Genomic DNA, 23,677 nt, shown 5'->3' on the forward strand with positions numbered 1-23,677 from the left:
CAAGTTTTTGGGGGTGAACAAACTTTCAGACTTTTGCAAAGTTTTGCAAATCGAAGACTTGGAAGCGCCAACATTAGTAATGAGTGCAAAAACCAAATATGTTGCCAAACCCTTATGCTTAGGTGGTTTTATACCGCTTTGAAGAATCGCTATAATCACAAATGTGATAAAATATGTAGCGAATTTTAGTTAGTAACCCAAGAAAAGATAACTAGTTAGGGATATGTTAAATTCTAACAAAATTAGAGCTGTTGCAACTTGCCTTGTGTAGGGTTACTTCTATTGATATGCCATTCTTTTCCTCATCTTATATTAGGCATTAGAAAATCATGGCATTAGTTGTAAATATTTCGCGAAACTTTAAAGATGTCTTGTCTAGTGCCTCTTCCAGCGGAATTGCAAAAAATTGCCAATATAGAATTGGGAGAAGTACCTTCTAGAATCCCCGCAGATTTGCTAGCCCTCAAGGAATGGATAAAAAAGCAACCCCATCTCAGGTCACGCACAGATGACCAATTTCTCATACAATTTCTGAGAGGCTGCAAATACAGTGTGGAAAAGGCTAAGGAAAAGATTGATAATTATTATCGCCTTAAAACAAAACATCCCGATCTATTTTTTATCGCCAACATTGATGATGACACTTTTCGCAGATTTCACAACACAAAGTAAGACAAGGAGACATGCTCGATATTTTCTTCATTTTGTTATGTCAAGATTATTTCCACCACAGTTCACATGCTGTCCTGCCCATTCCGCTTCGAGAAAGTGGTCCACGTATACTTTTCAATCGATACTCCTATAGTCCCTATGAATTTTCCATCGTCGATAGTTTACGTAATGGCAGTGCGGTCAATGAAATTTTACACATGAGTGATCCATATGCCTGCATCAGTGGCGTCATGTATGTCTTCGATTTTGCCGACGCCAAAACACCACATCTGACGGCCCTTACACCAAGCATTATCATACAGATGATTAAATTCTTTGAAAACACTTCACCGATGCGTCTAAAGGGTCTATGCATTTTCAATCTATCATCGTACGCACATACAATTACTAATATGTTGCTGCAATATGCTCCGATGAAACTTAAATCAAGGGTAAGTCAAACAAAAGCTTAGCAGTAAATATTAACCAACCCAGTGGGAACACTAGTAAGGCCTTCTTAAATCAGGCCTGATAACAGCGTTTCAAAGACTTCTAATGAAAGGACCGTATACCTTCTAAAGTAAAGACTACCCTACAAATTCTAAAAGATTGCAAAGAGATGCCTATACCGTCTTTAGATATTTCTTCTAAATCACCCCATAAAATATGTGGGACACATTTGAGTGTCTATTGAACTTCTGATGTTTTAAAGCAGTAAATCTGTCCTTCTTAAGACCATGTATTTACCGTGAATGGCAAGTACTAATCTGGCAATGTCACTCAATGTTAAAAAGTTATAAACATAGAATTCGGAAACCAGGCCTCGCGGATGCAAAATAAAGAATGATATGAAGCTTCAAAGTCGCCGTCTTTTCCCACCAAGGTGGTTGACTACTTAAGAGTGGTTGACTACATACGAGTGTGTTCCAAAACAAAAACTTTTTTGGAAACGTATAACCCATTCTTTTCCTTTAATTCTTCAATTATTTCTACTACTTCTCCAGATCTTAATCTTACTCACGTTTTATTTGATCAACATTCAAAGGACTTCTTCACTGGAGCTTCTTCATGTATTCTGAGGATTACCACGCACATGCGAGTAATCTTCAATCTTTTTATACCCAGCACCATTGGATGGGAGTATACTCCAGAGGTGTGCACGTGAGTTGCATTGTCACATGTGAGTCACATGATTCGTGACGTGAGAAAAATGTATGTCTCATGAGCGTGCGTGAACGTGAGTCGACCTTAAAAAAATTGCGTGTGGACCTGATGCCATGATCGTACAATCGTCCGCATATGATACGATCACTATACCGCCTGGAGGGGGTGGAATGGAGAATCGGCAGTGGTTAAACAGTGCCGGAGATATCAACCTGCCTTGGGAAACTCCATGTTTCACTCTGTGGTGTTTCGATTTCTTATCCCTAAATTCCACAAATAACTGGCGACCGCACAAATAATTAGCGACCCAATGTTTCAGGCTTAGCTTGGGGGACGGATTGTCGATGTCCTCAAATAGTATGGCATGGCTGACCGAGTCGAATGCCTTCGATAGGTGCAGTGTCACGAGCACCGTCCTATCACAGGCCAGGGCTAATTCAAGCCACGGCAAATATGTGCGGTGATAGCATGCAAAGCAGTTATAGTGCTATACAGTCTTGGAAATCCATGCTGATGCTCGGCGAATGGAAATTCTCCAACAAAAGTGCGGCAGGAGTAGTCCGTCAATTGTCTTGGCTAATGGTGAGAAACGGGAGATCAGTCTGTATGATTCTCCCTTACTCGAGTCCTTTCCAGACTTCAATAGTGGGATCTCTCTGCCCATATTCCAGACATCGGGTACTATAAAAGTGTTGAAAGACATGTTGAGGACAGTTGCAAGGTATATCCATATTCTCAGCATCAGTGTAGAGAATGCGTCGGGGACCAACATCTTGGATGATTTGCCGCCACGGATGACATTCGTAACTTCGTCCACGGGATGATTGTGATGGGAGGCTCTCCTCCTAGCCCTATCACTCTGGGATGCACAATAAATTGACGGTCGAACAGCCTGGCGCACCTTCTCGGATCAGCCACATTTACGTCGCCAAATGTAACTGAGGTCCTGTCATCCCGTCTACAGGGGTTCGAGAGTGACTTAACAGAAGACCACAGCCAAGTTACATTGCTCCTAGTGTTCCAGCTACTAGTTCCGCTTATATTCGTTGACTACCCTGTTAATTTTCAGATTCAGCTCGAAGCGACGATTGCTGTACTCTCTGAAGCCGATTCAATGGACCTATTTTTGATTAATAAAAGTCCGCCGCTCAGAGGTTATGAGTCGGGTGGTCAGTCTGTGGTGAGAATTATGGGGAGATGGTCTGATCTTAAAGAAATTACGGCTTGTCGTGTTACGTCACTCAGGAGATCAGGGGATGCAATGGAAATGTATGGATGCACCTCCTCGTAATCCTAGTGGGGCATCCTCATTCACAGTGCAAAACGTGGGCCTTCAATCTGGTTTGTCAAAGATATTCCCCGCTGGTCGTTACCTAGGGGAGAATGACTTGAAACGAGATGTGCATTAGCCCACTTATGTCGGGTTTGTAAGCTTTGCCATTAACTTGGTCCCAACTTCCAACAGGCGGTATGTACACGTTGTATAGCTCTATCTCGACAGTACCGGATCTGACTGCTATCCCTATGTTGGGGTCATTAGCGCCAGACGCAGATGAGATCGGTCTATACTGCACGGAATGGTGTATCACGAAGGCCAATCCTCACCTCCATTCCTTAAACGATGTTTACGTAGTATTCGTTGTATCCATGACAGTTGTGCAGGCTGCAGGTGTTGGTCAGTTTTGTCTCATGGATCGCTGCAACCAATATGTTCTTCCAATTCATTAAATCCAACATCTCGTTGATCTTGCTTCTCAGACCATTCCAATTCAACTGGAAGAAATATACACTGGCCTGGCAATATTGGGGCTGGGATGATGCTCTTGCATATATTGGCGCACGGGATAGGTCGGGCGTCACTTAGTGCGGAGTCGAGGACGCAAGAGGCTAAGATGGCGACACTTGTGACCCACTGCTGTCTATGTTCGCACAGCACCTTGCAACATAATCAGTGCGACTATACTCCACTCCCATGACGAAAGAAGGCTGTCATGGGATTGTATGATCCTGTTAAGCGGTACAATAATTAAATTTATATTTTGCATTTTTCTCATTAAAATGGATTATTGAACAACTAGTGATAAAACCAATGAATTATATTGGAAAGTTTGCTAAACTCTATTCAAGGTCATTTAAATCTCCTCTGCTCAGATCTAAAAAGTTGACTAAGAATAAAATATTGACTATTTGCAAAATAGTATAAATAAATAAATTAGAATAAATAATTTTAATGGCGAATAAAGTTGATAATATGAATTTACCAGCTGACCCGGCGGGATTCGCTACATACTAACGTAGATTTGGTTTTGTGGAAAGAAGACATTTTTCAAATATCAAAAATAACGTTAAATACGCTTTAACTACCACCTCGATTTACGACGTCTTGGTTAATGTCGTTTCGATTTACGTCACACAGTGGGATGGAAAAAAAATTGTGGAAATAAGTCTGACCTTTGTGAATGAATAGTGATATCTATACGAAAATTTTCATATGGTTATAGCTATTGTGCAAAATCAGGACTTTAGAAGGCCCGGGGACCAATTGGTGGGCCTTCAAAGTTAGTCACCTCGACCCTTCAAAATTTTGTTGGAGTACCTAAAAGCGAATTTATGGTTAGGTTGGAAAGAGGGTGCGAATAAAAGAAATTTCAGCCATATCGGACAAAAATTGTGGCTTTTAAGGGCGCGGGAGATCGGTTTATATGGAAGCTATATCAGGTCATATCCTCATAAGGACCGTACTTGGCACTACCAAAACGCTTATAGTTAAAGGTTACTGCCTTTTTGAAAATCATGCCAAACATCTAAAATTCCATAGAGAACGACAGCTGAAAACAATTGTGTGATTACTATGTTCATGCCCTGCGCTAATGAAAACTTAGAACCCTGGTCATCCGTTCCTTCAAAGTCCTGTCGAGACAAAAGTGTCATTCTATGTCAACCCATTGGCTCTAGCACAAACTACCAAACGCTTATAGGATAACATTGTTATTGCTATCCTTTGGCATCTGTGACTGGTACAGATACCAGTCACAACTTCAGTCAGCAGTTGTTACTGAAGTGTTAAAATACAAATAATCGAAAGGATAAGACCATTGCAAGTATGAACGAAATTTTAGGGATAAATAACTAAATGTTGCGATGAGAATTGCTCGAATGCTTCTTCATCACATACGTGGTCAATTTTCGTCAGGCAAAACTTGAATGTTCCCAATCTAGCAACAATTTCAAATTAATGCCAGTTGTTATATTTTTTTCGATATGCGTAATCAACTTAAATTAGATATTTTATTTTCAACCCTAATATAAATCTAACGAATATGCATTTTAGTGAAGTCTTTACGAAAACCTGCTCTTTCAAATTCCTTATGAATAAATGAGGCAAATTATAGAAAATAGAAATTGTGGCGAATCATGCACACCCTCCATCATAGATTGCAGTCATTGGGCTCAACTTAAGACTTGCAAAGCAAAAATCACTTTCAATAACACCACTTGAAAATGTTAAATATGCGACTTTTCTCTTCAACATGCATTTAAGGCAAACCATGGATCCGGAGCGGGTACCTTTTTTACGCTCCGCTCCCACTCCAGCAAAAATTATTCCGTTACGACAATTTTTTCCGCTCCGCTCCTTTAGATTTAGGTTAGGTTGAAAAGAGGATGCAGATATTCATCCGCCCCATGCCACTATAGACATACACCTAGGCCCGTAATCGGGTTATTGTGTGCTTTTAATAAAAAAAGTAACCTCGAAAAGCAAATCTAAGTTAGAAATTCCGTGCTACTTACAAAATTCTTAATTGTTTTCCATGTCACTCCCCTACGTTGGTTCATGTCTGGTATTGTGTGCCCACCTAAGTGTCGGTGTCTGTTAGACGCGAAAACCAGGCAATGACAAAGGAAATGAAAAGGAAAACCAATGTCTCATCATCCTCCCCGCATGCCTTACATATGCTATCACTTACCGCACCGATTTTGCATAAGTCCTATGTGTCCCGCCATGATACCAATAGCTACTCTGACCTCCTTCTTACTTCCTTTCAGTAATAGCCTCGTTTTTTCACGATCTGGATCCCCCCATAGGATTTTCGCTGACCTACCGACCGTTTCGCTGTTCCACAATGTTGCATGCACATTCGTCGCCCCTAACTCGGACTGCGTCGACCCGAAAGACTTCAGGTTTACTATGTTTATTGATGGCAGTCCTCTGGCATTCACTGCCAAATCATCCGCCTTTTCATTTCCCCTTACTCCGTTATGGCCCGGCACCCAAACGATGCGGATTTTGCCATCCTCAGAGAAGGCGTTAATCTCCTTCTTACACCACAAGACTGTTCGGTACTTTACCGTCCTGATTGTTATTACCCCTATGGCAATTTTACTGTTAGTACCACACCACCTCACGCACTCCGTGATCGCCCGGATCTCCGCCTACAGGACCGTATAATGGTCAGACAGTCAAAAACACAACTCAGTCCCTTTGTTCTCAATGTAGACTCCCAGGCCCACTCTGTCTCCTAGCTTTGATCCATTCGTGTAGCGTGATCTTCCAGACGGCAGTCTCATGGCCGCAGTGACTGCCTCAAGTATTATCACATCGCCTGTATAGCAGACGGGTACAAATCCCTCCTCAGACAGCATTCGTAAAAGGTTATTTATGGTGGTCACCCAAAGCAGTGGCGATAAAATGCCCCCCTGTGGCTTGCCCTGTGTCTAGAAAATATCCTTGGTCTGCTCGCCTTTGTCTTACGTCGTGGCATTGGCACAAATAAGGCTAATGTTGAAGAATTTGGTTTTTATGCGGCTTGTGGCTAGCCTCTCATCCACGGGAGTAAAGCTTGAGAAAAGGTGTTTCAGTCTCCGACTTACAACAAATCCACATCCAAATTTATGCCCCGTGTTATGGCAGCTATAGTATAGTTCGTCACCGTTTGGGGTTGTTGTGACACCATTCCCAGTCCATCACACTTCCTGCAAGACGGTAATATCTGCCTTGTACTTCTCCAATACATTTGGCAATGCGTATACTGCACCTTCTCTAAAGAGAGTGCGGATATTCCAGGTGCATATCCACAAATCATGGTCCTTTTTCGTTTGCGTGGGTCGCCAACGTTGGGTACGGGGTCCGTTTTTACTATTCCTTTGTTTCACGTAGTGATTCCCATAGTTTTCCGGGGGCGGGTAACAGGCGCAGTGCGTCAACAGCATGGGTTTTGTATCCCTCGTTGCCGCGAGCCGTTTGATCTAAGATCCGAGGCCGGCCTCCAGCCGCCCCTTACCTGGGAACCGACGCTGATGTTGGCCATTAGTTATTTAAAAGCGCCAAAAACTCATTGGCACTCAGGAGGCCACCGTAGCGCAGTGGTTAGCAAATCCGCCTATGACGCTGAACGCCTGGGTTCGAATCCTGGCTAGACCATCAGAAAAAATTTTCAGCGGTGGTCTTCCCCTCCTAATGCTAGCTTCATTTTTGCGGTACTATGCCATGTAAAACTTTTCTCCAAAAGAGGTGTCGCACTGTGGCATGCCGTTCAGACCCCTTTTCAATGAGCTTAAACTTGAATCGGACTGCACTCATTGACTACTCACTGAGACTCTCCTCTCAAAAATCGCTGACTGCCCGCGGCCGCATTTGCAGCTACTCTGCATAAAAACAGAGCTTTTCACAATCCGTAACCTGTGGACGCGCTCGGTAGCTTTCAGCTAGGCTTTCCGTGATAACGATGGACACCACACAAGTCAGAGCTCAAAGTTCCAGCTTGTGTGGTGCTCATAGCTATCCCCTGTCGGTTTATAGAGACTAGACGGACAAAATTATTGAAATTTTCTGGATTGTCAACAAATTCTTTAGTTGAGGTAGTTGTTTTAATAGGCGCACTACCATGGATCGCACCAAACTCCCATGGCATTCATAACATGCATGATATAAACCCCCGGTCGGTAAAAAAAGTCATTTCCATTATATTTCGTATTAAAAAAATTGTTTTAAATTGTTTTTTACATTTTTTGAATTTAATTAATTGTGACACTTATTACGTTGCAGTAATAATTATTGAGTTATTTCATCATAAGAAAGATGATGGCGGTAGGTTAGAGAGCAAGCAAGACTAGCAAACATGTGATCATGAGTTCAATCCTCTGCGACGTCAAATGTATTAAAATTTGTTTTTAAGGGTAATAGTAGAGAGATTGACAGAGAAAAGTCTGAGAGCAGCAGTAAAACGAACGAGACAAGCAGCGCGAGTCGAACAAAGAAAATTAAAAACACCACCACACCGAAGCTGTGCGTGTAAAGCACATGTGGTGGCTGGTTAAATGGTTTTTAGCCTTACTAATGGATATATTGTTGTTGTTGTAATATGTTGGCGAGTGCCTTTCCACAACAAATTTTTACTTCTCGTCCGCTGAGATTCAAAATAAATTGTTGCAATATAATTATCAAATTTCATCGCAGTTTTTCGACCAAAGTTGTTGTTTTTCAAAATTATTTTTATCTGTGTATATTAAACAATTTTTCTAAAATCTACCATTAAGGGTACATACGATTCGGTTTAGCCGCATTTGTTATTTTATATACTAGTTGCTAAATGATTAAAGTCGATCTAATGCAGCTAAACCAGTAGAAAGTATCAGTTGTGATTGAGAAGTATTATCTTTAGGATGTTACAAATTAAACCACTTAGTGCAGAATTGCAAAAAATTGCTATCGAGGAGTTGCATGAAGTGCCTGCCCGAATACCCGAAGATTTAAAAGCTCTCAAAGAATGGTTAATTACACAGCCCCATTTGAAAGCTCGCACCGATGATCAGTTCCTTTTACAATTTCTGCGAGGCACCAAATATAGCCTGGAGAAAGCAAAAAGCAAGCTTGACTACTTCTTTACATTCAAGACTTTACGTGGTGAATGGTATGGCATCACAGATGTTGATGACATCAATTTTCGCCAACAACAAGAGCAAAAGTAAGACAATATGATAATCTCAAATATGTTAAATGAGATAACCTATAAGGTGCCTTTACAACACTTTCAGCTTAGCTGTTGCCCTTCCCATGCCACTACATGGAGTTGGACCACGCATTATCTTCGGTAAATACGCAGATAAATACCCACCCACTGTAAGCTTTCCGTACATAACTGCCACCCATGAAGTTTTGTTAACAAGTGATGCATATGCGTGCATCTGCGGTACTGTTTATGTCATCGATTTTAGTAATACGAATCTTGCTAATATGGGACATTTTACGGTATCCTTTATCACGACGTCAATAAAGTTCTTTATTGAAGCCTTTCCGCTCCGCAATAAGAAATTGTATGCCATAAACATACCAAAGGGAATTCTTGCCTTTTTAAAAATGTTCGACAAATTCATACCGGAGAAATATTTAAAAAAAGTAAGTTTGTGCATATGTATTCATTTATACTATACTAGCTGGCCCGGTGTGCTTTGTCACACTTTTAACTGGCCTTTTAAAAATATGTATTTCTTTAAATATTATAACATATATGTATTCCGAATTTATATTATTTTATTATACCGTCCACCATAGGATGGGGTACACTTATTTCGTCATTGCGTTTGATCTGGGAACCATAAAAAGTATATATATTCTTGACATTCTTAGTCTTAGTCGGACGTCCGTCCGTCCGTCTGTCCGTGCGTCCGCTAACTCTCAAAGGTGTAAAACTAGGTGCTTGCAACTCTACATAAATAATTCTTATTAGTGCAGGTCATTGTTTTGGTATAGCTGCTGAATAATAATCGCGCCCTCTATATTTATATAGAGGGCGCGATTATTAACCGATTTGGCTGAAATTTTGCACGAAGTGTTTTATTTTGACTATCACTACGCTAAGTATGGTCTAAATCGGTTCATAACTTGATATAGGTCCCGTATAAACCGATCTCGGATTTTGACTTCTTGAACCGATAGAGGGCGCAATAATTATCCGATTATTATTGGCATGAAGTGTTTTGTTTTCTTTTCACCTTCCAGCATTTATGTCAAGTATGGTTGAAATCGGTTCATAACCTTGTATAGCTCCCATATAAACCGATCCCGGATCTTGACTTCTTAAGCTTATAGGGGGCGCATTCATTGTCCGATTTGGCTGAAATTTTGCACAAAGTGTTTAGTTATGATTTCCAACAACTCTGCAAAGTATGGCTCAAATCGGTTCATAACCTGATATAGCACACATATAAACCGATATTGGATATTGACTTCTTGAACCTCTAGAGTGCGCAATTATTATCCGGTTCGGCTGAAATTTTACATGAAGTATTTCGGTTCGACCATCAACAACTGCGCCATGTATGGCCCAAATCACTTTACAATCTGATATAGCTCCAATATAAACCAATCTCCAGAGTACACTTCTTTAGCCTCAAGATCGAGCAATTCTTATACGATTTGGCTGAAATTTTGCACAATGACTTGCACGTTGGTCTCTAACCGCCAAGCCAATTATGGCCCCAATCGGTTTATAATGCTCCAATAGTATTGCAATTCTTATCCATTATGAAGAAAGATCGGGCAAAGATCTTGACAAATGACAAATAATTCGGTCCGACCGAACTTAGCACGCTTTAATTGTTTTTTTTTTCGTCTTTGATGTTGTGTTGCTCAAATGCCTTATATGCTCCAAAATAAATGTAATCCTTCAAGGATCAACCTCATAGCAAATTTGGGTGTACCCTAAGGCTTTTATTTATTAACCCTTCAAGGATCAACCTCATAGCAAATTTGGGTGTACCCTAAGGCTTTTATTTATTAATGTGGTCGTTGGGGATTGCTAATGGGCCATATCGGTTCAGATTTGAATATAGCTACCATATAAACCGATCTCCCAATTTGACTTCATGAGCCGCTGAAATTTGGAGCGTAGTGTTCTGTTATGACTTCTAACAACTGTGCTAAGTTAAATTTAAATCGGTCAAGAACCTGATATAGCTCCCATATAAACCGATCTGCCGATTTTACTTCTTAGGTCGCCAAATCGCAATTTTTGTTCGATTTGGCTAAAGTTTTGCAGATAGTTTTCTTTTATGACTTCCAACAACTGTGCCAAGTACGGTCCGAATCGGTCAAGAATCTGATACAGCTCCCATATAAAGCGATCGCCCGATTTGACTTTTTGAGCCCTTGTAAGACGCAATTTTTATCAACTTTTTCGTGAATTTTATGTTATGACTCTCAACAACTATGCCAAGTACGGTCCAAATCTGTCTATAACCAGATAAAGCTCCCATATTTTAGAAGAATCCATGGTGGAGGGTTCTGAAGATACGGCCCGACCGAACTAAGCACGCTTTTACTTGTTTTTTTTTTTTTTGTTCGAAAAGAGGACATATTGTAGATGCTTTTTAAGTAAAATTTTCATAAGATATGGATGCTACAGAAGTGACGCGCAGATTTTTGTTGTATTAAAGATAAAGAAAGTGATGTATGAACTTTATAAAACTAACGCCTCAGCTCGAGTTCCTATGGGGAACACATAAGCTTATTGTAGCTATTAAAGGTGATAACAATATTAATTAAGATTGACCAACATTGGCTTGGATATTGGAAATTTAAATAAAGAAGTGAAGAATTAGTTATAGTTTCCATAAAATGATATTTCCCTATTTACACATAGACATGAAACGAATGATATGCTCACACCTTATACCAGCAATTGTTGTTAACGCTTGCGATTCTCAACGACCAAAACATAAAATGCTCCCTTACATTCGTTGAACTTATGTAAGTGTTTTTGCCGATGAGCATAAAATGATTTCCAATTATATTTTGTTTAGATTTCTAAACATGGGATATTAGTTGATGTGTGTCATGGAAATGTTTTAGCCTTGAGAACGAATAGATAAGATACTTTCCATTTTTTGTTTATTTTAAAGGATAGTTTTAAGGGCCGGCATAAATGTGATAAGAGTTTATATTTTTACCTAGCCAACGCATCGCACAGGGATAAGTGGAAGATAGTTTTTAATGTGCGTAGATAAGGAAATAGTTAGGGATTATCAGAAAACACAGCGGTCTGAATGGCAAGCATATGGCTTGCAGCTGGACAAATTTATTTAGTATCTGCATAGGATGTTTATCGTCTTTGTTTATGATCTTATTTTCCCAAAGTGATTATTTTTAGATTTGCCTGCCTTTCTTAGGATATTTAGTTTGTAGTTAGTTTTAAGTTTATATATAAGGATGAGATTTTGAAGAAATAAATGAGTATCAAAAAAGTACTCCGGGATTAAACTCGTTTTATTCATTTGGTCCTTCGAACCTTCGGTACGGTTAAGTGTGTTTAAAGTAAAAGTTGGTGATTCTTGCAAAGTAGTAAAGAATAAACAAAGATTTAATACACGTATCGAATCAGTGTAAGTGATTTAAAATTGAAAGAAAAATGTTCACAAGGAGTCAATCGGATTCTCTGTTGGAGAAATTGAAAAACCTTGAACATTTGTTGGCAGTAAAAGCAGTTGACCTCGATGTGGAGGAAATGTTACTGCCAGTTGTCAAGAAAAATAGAAAGTGGCTGCAGGAAATCATTGTAGGCTACAACAAGTTAAACAAGGATATCGGAAAGTCGTCCAGTGGGCATGAAGAAGAGGTCCAGGAGCTGCAAAGACGAGTAGAAGAAGCAATTAGCAAAATGGATAAAATTGTGCAAGGGTTTGAGCAGCAAGAAAAAGGAGCCTCAGCCAAAGTGGCAGCTAATCAGGACGCAGAGATAACGCAAGGCAGTGCGGAGAAAAAATTAATGGTAACGCAAGGTGCAGCTGCATTGGCACCTAGCGAACAAACGGCAAATGAGAGTAACACCCAGCCGAGAGATCAGGCAATTAGCAGAGAGCAAGAAAAGCCTGTGTCGAAGCTAAGAAGAAAATTTGAATTGAAGTATAGAACTATTACAAGAAAGCTGGAAGTAATAGAAAGCAGATTGCCAACTGCGAATAAAAGTTATTTAAATATGCAATGGCTGGCGTTGCAATCAGAGTATGGACAACTGGAATCAATAGTGGAAATAATTATTGATGATGATGACGAAGATGATTTAGACATGATTGAAGCTTGGGACTGTATCAGGGAAAGATACGTGGATGTCTGTGTGGAAATTGAAGAACGTGTGGAAACAATGCAAAATACAGGATCAACAAGTTTAATTAGATTGGAAGAGTTAAAAGTGCCCATATTCAGTGGGTATATCAACGATTGGAATTCCTTCAAAGAAATATTTACAAAGTTAGTAGAGGAGGACAGAAGGCTATCGGAAGTCGAAAAATTTTATCGACTTAAAAGTGTGGTGAAAGGTGATGCTGCTCGCTTAATACAACATCTTCAAGTGACAGGGGAGAACTACAGTGCGGCATGGAAGATACTGGAGCAGAGATACGATAACCGGCGGCTGTTATTCTGCACATTGTTTGACAAGATCATCGACCACGGCATAATAAATATTCAGTATAGCAACAGTATAAAGCAGCTATTGGATACGGCTACGGAATCATTACATGCATTGAAAGCTATGGGAATGAAGGTAGACGAGGCAGATCCATTCATTGCTCGGATCCTTATTAGAAAGCTAGATAAGGAAGGATTGCTGAAATATGAGCAATGGGTCCAGAAATCAAAAGAAGTCCAAAGGCTAGAGGATGTCCTGTCTTTTCTGGAGCAGCAATACTTGGCTTTGGAAGCGGTATACAGCAAAAAAGGAAACACGCATCAAAGAGCAAAAACAACACAGTCATACCAAACAACTCAACGATCGTGCGCATTTTGTCAAGCATCAGGACATGGGTTAAAAGAGTGCTACAAATTTTTGAAACTGCAACCAGCTGAAAAAGGTGCGTGGGCACAAAAAATGAAAATGTGCAAAATTTGTTTGAGTCACCCGTCGGAAAAGAAATGCTTCAAATTTAACACCAAGTGCGACAAGTGCGGCGGAAAACATATTACTATGCTTCACGTCGAAGGAAACAAAACGCAGGAAACTCAGAGATCAAACTCCAAAGCTCAATTAACTATGGAAGGCAATGCTGTCACTCTGTTGGCAACAGCACAAATACGAGTAAAGGCTGCAAGTGGTGAGCAAATTTTAATGAGAGCCTTAATCGATCAAGGTTCTCAACGCACTTCAATATCGGAAGAGGCAGCCCAAATACTGAGGTTACCCAGAAAGAAGTTAGTTACAGATTTAGTGGGTCTGGGTAACACGACAGTCGGCAGATCAAAAGCCATCATGCAAATTGAAATCAAACCACGGTTTGAGAGCGATGCGGTTCATGTTATAAATGCTATGGTGTTGTCAACATTATTTTCAGCGCAACCTGATAGAAATTTGAACGTCAGTGTGGAGAGCTGGCGAAATTACTGTTTGGCTGATCCGCTGTTCTATAAGTCCGATAGAATTGACTTATTAATTGGTGCAGATTTATATCATGAAATCATTCAAGAAGGGGTAGTCAAAATTGGCTCTTTGTCTGGACAAGAGACGTCACTTGGTCTCATAATCTGTGGTTGCGTTTGCGGACATGAATCTGGAAATGCCGTGATGACGGTTACGAAAGAGCTGGAAAGATTTTGGGAGATGGAGGAAGTATGTGAAGATGACGACGTCAAGGAAGATCGATGCGAGCAGCTCTTTACAACAACAACAACAATAAATGAGGATAAGAGATTGGTGGTGAGATTGCCGTTTAAGGAGGATATCGAGTTGGGCGCATCAAGGAAAATGGCGTTAGCACGTTTTTTAAATCTTGAAAAAAGATTGGAAAAGGATGAAAAGTTACAGAAACAATATTGTGCTTTTATGAAGGAGTATTTGGAGATGGGGCATATGAAAAAGGTCTCAAGAAGAAATAGTGGAAAGTACTATTTACCACATCAAGCGGTGATAAGAGAAAGCCATCTTACAACAAAAGTTCGGGTGGTATTTGATGCTTCAGCCAAGACATCGAATGGTAAAAGCTTAAACGACGTACTTGAAATTGGTCCAAAACTACAACAAGATATATTTCAAATTCTATTGAAATGGCGATTATGGAGATTTGTCTTGGTAGCGGATGTGGAGAAAATGTATCGACAAGTGTTAGTAGCAGATAAAGATCAGTCATACCAATGCATATTGTGGCGCGAGAATAAACATATGCCAATTGAGGAGTTTGCGCTAACGACTGTTACCTACGGAACAGCATGTGCTCCATTTCTGGCAAAACGAGCTCTAATTGAAATTGGAAAAGAGTGCAGCGAACGGAATCCAAAGATTCAAGCCATCATAGAAAATGATTTTTACATGGATGATTTGATGACAGGTGCTGATTCAGTACAGGAATGCATTGGAATTCATCATGACATCAGCCAACAATTGGATAAGTTTGGTTTCAAGCTGCGTAAATGGATGTCTAATGAAAATGACATATTGGAGGCAATACCAAATGTTGGCGAAAATCAAGTCATTAGGATTGAGGAAGGCGAAACAATGAAAACGTTGGGTGTTCAATGGGATCCCCATACAGATAAAATTGCTTTCTATTTTCAGATCATTGAAGATAACAAGTTGACTAAGCGGAAGGCGCTTTCCACACTGGCCAAGATATATGATCCTTTGGGTTGGCTGGCTCCTGTAACCATTCTAGCCAAGCTATTCATTCAGCGACTATGGGTAATGGATATGGCATGGGACGACCAGTTAAGCTCTGAGATGATAAAGGAATGGGATGTCGTCATGAGGAAATTGCCCGACTTAGCAGAAATCCGAATACCGCGTTGGTTGTCTACCTCATCACTAATGGAAATAGAACTGCATGGTTTTGCTGATGCTTCGGAAAAGGCGTACGCAGCTGTCATATACATCCGGGCCGCAAACAAAGTTACGTTGGTAGCAGCAAAATCTAAGGTAAACCCAGTAAAAAATAGGAAAACACTGCCAAAACTTGAATTGTGTGCAGCGCATCTGTTGGCTAAATTGATGCTTAATGTGGAAAAGTTAATAGTCCAAAAACAACAGAAATATTTATGGAGCGATTCAACTATTGCTCTAGCATGGATCGCAAAGGCTGAAAATATTAAAGACAAATTTGTTCGGGTTAGAGTAGAGGAAATTAAGAAGTCTGTTCCTGGTGCCGTATGGGGTCATGTGCGATCCAAGGAGAATCCAGCGGATGCTGCATCAAGAGGGATGAAGCCAGAGCTGCTAAAAGGAGATGAGTTATGGTGGAGTGGTCCACATTGGCTGCTGGAGAAAAACAATTGGCCCATATCGACGGTTCAACCCTTTGTTGGAGTTCTAAAGGAAAATAAACAGGAAGACGATGTCATCATGCAGTTAATTACGAGGATTTCTAGCTACAAAAAACTCATAAGAATTATAGCATATGTGCGAAGATTTATTGAACGTGCTCAGCGTAAACCAGGAAAAAATGAATTAACTGCGGAAGAAATAAACGAGGCAGAGCAATTAATAATTACGAGCGTGCAGGCAAACCAATTTTCGTTAGAGATTTCGTGTCTAAGGAATGGCAGCGAAGTACCGACGAGGAGCAAGATATGTGGACTAACACCGTTCATTGATGCAGCTGGAGTGTTGAGAGTTGGAGGCAGGCTGGAGAATTCTGGTTTAAGCTTCAACAGAAAGCATCCAATTCTATTGGGGAAAGGTTGTCTGGTGGATCGAATAATTGATGGCATCCATACAGAAACGCTACATGGAGGTGCGAAACTCATGGAAAATGAACTACGCAGCAGATATTGGGTGATTGGTGCCAAAAATGCCATCAAGAGAGCAGTTCGGTCATGCGTCAAATGTTTGCGTTATAGGCGAGAAACTGCGGCTCAATTAATGGGTAACCTACCAGAAAGCAGAGTTTGTGTGTCTCATCCATTTGATCACACAGGAATTGATTATGCAGGTCCTATTCAAATGAAGGTGTCTAAAGGAAGAGGACAGCGAGCTTACAAAGGATACATAGCTGTATTTGTTTGTATGGCAACCAAAGCATTACATTTGGAGGCAGTCAGCGATCTAACAACAGAAGCGTTTTTGGCTGCGCTACGGCGATTCTTCAGTAGAAGAGGAAAAAGTAGCCATATATATTCGGACAATGGCACTAATTTCGTGGGAGCGGCAAGACATCTGGATAAAGAGTTCGTCAAAGCGGTGCAGCAAAATTCAGACGTGGCTCATATATTAGCATCTGAGCGAATACAGTGGCACTTTATTCCGCCCGGAGCTCCTCACTTCGGAGGATTGTGGGAGGCTGCCGTGAAGTCTGTGAAGCACCATTTGAGACGGGTTGTTGGTGAAACGAAATTAACGTATGAGGAAATGGCAACGTTTTTGTCGCAGATAGAAGCTGTTCTCAACTCTCGTCCCTTGTGTCCACTCAGTGAGGATAACTGCGAGATTTTAACGCCAGGACATTTTGTAGTCGGAAGACCATTGCTAAGTATTCCAGAAAGAGGCGTGGAGAATAAACTGGGATCTTTAGACAGGTGGAAAATAATTCAAAGAATGCGGGATGATTTCTGGAAACAGTGGCGCAATGACTATCTGAGTAGTCTTCAGCAGAGAGTAAAATGGAAAACTCCAGTACCAAATATCAAGGTTGGACAGATGGTGATAGTGAAGGATGAAAATACTGCTCCTGGAAGGTGGCCTTTGGGAAGTATTGCGGAAGTACATAAAGGCAAAGATGGAAAGGTTCGAGTCGCTACAGTAAAGGTCGCTAAACAAAAGGGGTTGTTAAAACGGCCCATACACAAGTTATGCCCGCTGGAGATATTAGCTAATGGTGGTGAAAAGGAAGCCGACATTGAAGTGTCGCAGACATATATTTGCAAATTACCTCAAAGAAGAAAAATAAACGTAGCAATGATGTTATGGATGATCATGGCAATGATGGCAAGTGTTCAATCGATGTCAACCTCAATTACCGGCGGTGCGATAAAAGAATTGGGAAATGACACAATCATTTATATGGATAAAATTGGCAGAATCAACCGAGTAACATCGTCATGGAACCTTATGACATATTTCGATCTGCACGGGTATTTTGTCACGGTGAATCATCTGGATAAGGGTCTAGAAGCGTGTAAATCATTATGTGTTCGGCTGAGATCGTTCGAGCAGCAGTGCGACACGCAGATGGATATTATGACGAACAGACTGAACACTATAGATGAGAACCACTTGTTACTCTCACACAAAAAACGCCAACGAAATAAAAGGGCTCCTTTAGAGTTTGTTGGGTCTCTTTTCCACATTCTTTTCGGAGTAATGGATGCGGACGACAGAGAGAGTATGGAAGCAAATATGAAAAATGTACTTGAAAATCAGCACAACTTGAAATATTTGGCTGAGAAGCAAACGTCTGTGGTGGAAGCAACGCTTAATGTGCTGAAAAAGACCACGGATGAAATAAATGGACAGTTTAAAGAGCTGAATGAGAAGGTGCAAAACATAAGTCAGATGCTGAACACTGACTATTCCCTCTTCAAAAAGGCGATGGACTTCTTCGCGGTAGCCGATCAACTTAGCAGCTTGTTTACTGAAGTGGAACATATTCAAGCCAGGGTAATTGGCTTATTAATTGACATCAACCATGGAAAAGTAAATCCAAATTTAGTACGGCCAAACCAGTTGCAGGCAGAGGTGATGAAAATAAAGGATCAGCTACCTAAAGGACTAAGGTTGCCTGGTGAGAAGGACGATGTTTTGCAGGCAATATACAAGGTGATGACGGCGCATGGTCTGCTGGTGGAAGAAAAATTAGTGATTGACGTGCAGATTCCCTTGGTAGAAAAATCATCAGCAGAAATATTCCGCGTCGTACCACTGCCGATGGTGAGAAACGGAACCGCAATGGTAGCAGCTTTAAGACAGCAGTTCCTGGCCTACAACTATGAAATGGATGCTTATCATCTACTGTCGCAGTCATCGATGAACCAATGTCAGCTAACTGGTGAAGATGAATTTCTTTGCAGAGGCAACTGGGCCTGGGAAGACGCCAACGATCATTCATGTGAGCTAGCAGCGCTTAAGCCAACAAGTAAATATGGCTGCCAGTTTTTGAAGACTCAGAACAGGAATTTTTGGATTGAGCTGAAGACAAGAGGATCATGGTTGTTTAAAACTAAAGATCAAGTTTCGGCCCATATTCTATGTGCTGAGCGCACTAAAGGAGTATTTGAATTACCAGGCCTAGGTATCATCACTCTCCAGCCTGGGTGTACTGCTAGGATTGGACGAACCGTATTAACTGCGTCACAAGAAGCAAAAACTGAGATGTCCTATAATTCCACATCATATATCTTGAGAGAGGTGAAGGACATAGCGATGGTGGACGAGCTAAACTACAATAAAATCGATCATTCGTCAACGATTCAAGGATTGGAGGAAGAAATTAAAATGATGAAGGCGAATCCGATCCACCTTAAGGAGCTATCATGGCATCACATCAGTGGTCATATTTCACTAATCTCTACCTCTATTTTAATAATATTATTTTTAAGTTATGTAATCTATAAGTATTTAACAAGAGAAAGTAACATAGTTGTTGTTCGTCCTCGGGATGTTTAGATTTTAACATATATATTTGAATTACAGTCCATTTTGCTGAATTTTTACAGTTTATAAGTAGAGCTATTTCATAATTATTTTTGGCCGCCCGCAGAATGTTTAGATTTCTAAACATGGGATATTAGTTGATGTGTGTCATGGAAATGTTTTAGCCTTGAGAACGAATAGATAAGATACTTTCCATTTTTTGTTTATTTTAAAGGATAGTTTTAAGGGCCGGCATAAATGTGATAAGAGTTTATATTTTTACCTAGCCAACGCATCGCACAGGGATAAGTGGAAGATAGTTTTTAATGTGCGTAGATAAGGAAATAGTTAGGGATTATCAGAAAACACAGCGGTCTGAATGGCAAGCATATGGCTTGCAGCTGGACAAATTTATTTAGTATCTGCATAGGATGTTTATCGTCTTTGTTTATGATCTTATTTTCCCAAAGTGATTATTTTTAGATTTGCCTGCCTTTCTTAGGATATTTAGTTTGTAGTTAGTTTTAAGTTTATATATAAGGATGAGATTTTGAAGAAATAAATGAGTATCAAAAAAGTACTCCGGGATTAAACTCGTTTTATTCATATTTTGAATTTTAAACAATACGCATAATGTCTCACATTGAGCGCAACAGAATAGAAGACAACACACACTCAGCTACCTTTCAAAGTTATGAGAACTGAAATGAATTTGCGTGCTTTGTAATGGCTTGGGTAAAGAAAAAAATGGAAGTAAGTCTGTCACTTTTGAACAGGCAGAGAAAGACAGCACGTACGTCACTGATAAAAGCAATTCTCATCCAAAAATAAAAAAGCAAGGAAAAAAAACAACGGAGTATACCTATGCCGCTCAACATAACTTGATGCCTCATTCCTCTGCTTGCTTTGGCTTTATATGGTACTGATCTGAGTGATTTTCATTTGCATAAAACACAAGATGTCCGTCGACCAATTGAAAATCACATCCACTGAACGATTATTAAAACGATCGAGCATCTCTCACTGTATTGTATATGTGCGTGTGTTTGTAGATAACTTTGTTTTTATGTGGCATGCGACACAGGCAAAGTGGCTATTAAATACCAAAATGGAAAACTTCTAACATATCAGTGAGCGCTGTCCGATTGAAGTTGAGGCTCAATAATAAGTGGCCTCCCTTTTGTAGCAGAGTCAGAACGGCTTGCCGTAGTGTGACACCCCTTTGTCATTACATTTTTTTTTTTGAAGGGAACAGTGCTTCACAAACTTCGACAGCAATAAAAGGGGATAGCCAACGCAGAAATTTTTTTTCTGGAGTTCTCGCCAGAATTGGAACCCAGTCTTAACCTCAGTACTACGGTGGCCACCGGTCTAAATGCAGCTACAAATTGGAAATTTGACCATAAACAATCCATTAAGGGACAAGGGCAAATATGCAGTTATACCCAAATGCTCTTATTATTCAATCTAGTCCAAATCTAGTAATACTGTGGAGGGGACCAAAACTTCTCCTTATGGAAATTTGACCATAAACAATCCAGTAAGGGACAAGGGCAAATATTTAGCTATACCCAAATACTGGTATAATTCAATCTAGTCCTAAACGACTAAAACCGTCGATGGGACCAAAAATACTCACTGCTCCAGATTTTTATGGATATTGGATAGTAAATGAGGTTTTGATGAGTCCATAATCTGAAATCGGAAGATCAGTAAATATGGTCCAATCCTGTCGAGGGATCCAACGCTCAAAAATCTCAAAAAAATGTTTTAAAAATCGGCGAAATCGAGCAATGAGTGCAGGTTTATGGGTCCAAGACCTTGAATCGGCAGATCGAAGGGTATCGAGGGATCCAACGCTCAAAAATCGGCAGAATCTGGCAATTAGGTTTAATGCGTCCAAAACCTTGAATCGGCAGATCGGTCTATTTAGCTTGACCATACTCGGCATGGATATCGAGGGCTCTAATGCAGCATACTGTTCCAAATTTCAGCTTAATTGGCTAATTAGGGGAAGTTTCATGGAATCAAGACCTTGAAACCGATATCGAGAGGTCTAGCGCAACTCTCTGTTCCAAATTTTTTTGAAATCAGGTTATAAGTGCAGGTTTTATGGGATCATGACCATGATCATACTTCATGATCATGAAGTAGGAAATCGACCAATCTGGCTGCTATATCCACATATGGTCCGATCTTGACCATACTCGGCACCAATGATGAGGGTTCTAATAGAACTCACTGTGCAGCTCTTATGGGATCAAGAACTTGAATCGGGAGATCGGTCTATCAGGTTGCTATATCCAAATATAATAAGATCTTGGCAATATTGGGCAAGAATGACGAGGGGCCTACTACAACTTAGCTTAGGTAACCTAAGTCAGTTATCGGCTTGTTGTGCGCTCTAAGTACTCAAAAGTAACCTCGAAATCAAAATCCTTAATTGTTTTCCATACAAAATTTTCCTTGGAATATTTGTTCGGGTGTTTTGGTGAAGGGGTCTTGCCTAAAATACATGGTCCTACATTTGGATATCAAATTCGTATTCTGCTCCCAAATACCTTTAATTGAGCCCCATATTGCGATGGTCAGTAAAAAATTGCTATTTTTGGGATATTTTGGGAAAGGGGTAAACCCCTTTTGGATACCAAATTTTTGTTTGTAGTTTACTATAAGAGAGCACACGAAATTTCGCTTAAATCGCACCAACCATCTCCGAGATCTGGCATTTTCGGAAAATTAGGGTATGGGGAGGGTCCACTCCCCCTTCAAATATCAAAAAATTTAGAACCCTATTTTCACCACGGGATCCGTATGCACCATCAGTGAAAATTTCAAGAAAATCGATACGTTTTTTCGGCCTTTTCTGTGTCTATAAGGAACACACAAACAAACAAACACAAATTGATTGTTTATATAAGATACCCACCACCATAGGATAGGGGGCATACTAATCTAGTCATTCCGTTTGTAACAAATGGGCCATATCTCTTCAGATTTGGATATAGGCACCATCCAAACCAATCCCCGGATTTGACTTCTTGAGCCCTTAGATGTCTCAGTTTTCATCCGATTTGACTGAAATTTGCCTCAAAGACTTTCGTTCTCACTTATTGCCGAGTATGATTCAAATCAGTCACTAAACCGATACCCGGATTTGACTTCCTGAACCCCTAGAAACTTTAAATTTCATCTAATTTGGCACAAAGACTTCCGCTATGATTTCCAATATCCATGCCAAGTATGATCCAAATCGATTTATATACTGATATAGCCCCCATATAAACCGATCCCCGGATTTGATTTCTTGAGCTCCTACAGGCCTAAATTTTTGCCTGATTTGGCTAAAATTTGACGCAAAGACTTTCTTTATGACTTCCAACATTAGCGCTAAGTATGATCCGAATCGGTCTAGAAACTAATATAGCTCCCATTCAAACCCATCAACGGATTAGACTTCTTGAGCCCCTAAAAGCCTCAGTTTTCGTTTTATTTATCTGAAACTTCGCACAAGGACGTCTCTTCTGACTTTCAAAATCACTGCCTAGTATGATGTAAATCGGCCAATAAACTGGTATAACCCCATATAAACCGATTCCCGGATTTGACTTCTTGAGCCCCTAGAAGCCCCTCAATTTTCATATAATTTGGCTGAAATTTGTCATAAAGACTTCCTTTATGATTTCCTACATCCATGCCTAGTGTTATCCAAATCGGTCTATATTCTGATATAGTCCCCATATAAACCGATCACTGGATTTGACTTCTTGAGCTCCCACAGGCCTAAATTTTCCCCTGTTTTGCCTGAAATTTGAGGCAAAGACTTTTGCTCTGATTTTCAAACATCCATGCCAAGTATGATCCGAATCGGTCTATAAACTGATTTAGCTCTCACACAAACCTAACCCCGCATTTGAGCTCCCAAAAGCCTCAGTTTTCATTCGATTAGGATGAAACGTGATACTCCCAACATCATTGCCAAGTATGATTCGGATCGATCAATAATCTGGTATACCCCCCATATAAACCGTCTCTCGGATTTTACTTCTTGAGCTCCTAAAAGCCTCAATTTTCATCTTATGTGGCTGAAATTTGGCACAAAGAATTCTGCTATGATTTCTAGCGTCCATGCTGCTACTTATGATCCGAATCGCTCTATATACTGATATTCTCCGATATGACTACTTGAGACAATAGCAACCACAACCAATGCCCGATTTGATTGTTATAAAATAGTTTTAATACGAACTGAGTTAATAAAGGCACATTTTTAGCGGAATCCATGGTGATGAGTATTCATGATTCGTCCCGGCTGA

General features: G+C 40.3%; 3 protein-coding genes across 3 annotated transcripts in view; all 3 read left to right on the forward strand.

Moving 5' to 3' along the window:
* Positions 1–366: 366 nt before the first annotated feature.
* On the forward strand, positions 367–4,798 carry LOC106085600 (alpha-tocopherol transfer protein-like). Its single transcript, XM_059369701.1, has 3 exons — positions 367–668; positions 734–1,103; positions 4,634–4,798. Exons 1-3 carry the CDS (start codon positions 367–369, stop codon positions 4,796–4,798), a joined length of 837 nt encoding a protein of 278 aa, XP_059225684.1.
* Positions 4,799–8,446: 3,648 nt separating this feature from the next.
* Positions 8,447–23,677, forward strand: part of LOC106085652 (alpha-tocopherol transfer protein-like) — a 31,953-nt gene continuing 16,722 nt past the window's right edge. Inside the window, exons 1-2 of the mRNA XM_013249976.2 lie at positions 8,447–8,780; positions 8,851–9,211. Coding sequence (XP_013105430.2) covers positions 8,479–8,780; positions 8,851–9,211 — 663 coding nt within the window. The 5' untranslated portion in view covers positions 8,447–8,478. The remainder of the gene's footprint in view (positions 8,781–8,850; positions 9,212–23,677) is intronic.
* On the forward strand, positions 12,020–19,435 carry LOC131998052 (uncharacterized). The gene is made up of 2 exons (XM_059370083.1): positions 12,020–12,195; positions 15,357–19,435. The coding sequence occupies exon 2, from the start codon at positions 15,483–15,485 to the stop codon at positions 19,392–19,394; it is 3,912 nt and encodes a 1,303-aa protein (XP_059226066.1). The 5' UTR covers positions 12,020–12,195; positions 15,357–15,482; the 3' UTR covers positions 19,395–19,435.

Source organism: Stomoxys calcitrans, chromosome 5, assembly GCF_963082655.1.
Source record: "Stomoxys calcitrans chromosome 5, idStoCalc2.1, whole genome shotgun sequence".
NCBI lineage: Eukaryota > Metazoa > Arthropoda > Insecta > Diptera > Muscidae > Stomoxys > Stomoxys calcitrans.

Coding starts and splice junctions, on each gene's coding strand:
- LOC106085600 (XM_059369701.1), top strand. CDS start 367: ATGTCTTGTCTAGTGCCTCTTCCAGCGGAATTGCAAAAAATTGCCAAT. Junction 669..733: donor CGCAGATTTCACAACACAAA/GTAAGACAAGGA, acceptor TTTCCACCACAG/TTCACATGCTGTCCTGCCCA. Junction 1,104..4,633: donor CGATGAAACTTAAATCAAGG/GTAAGTCAAACA, acceptor AAAATTCCATAG/AGAACGACAGCTGAAAACAA.
- LOC131998052 (XM_059370083.1), top strand. CDS start 15,483: ATGGATATGGCATGGGACGACCAGTTAAGCTCTGAGATGATAAAGGAA.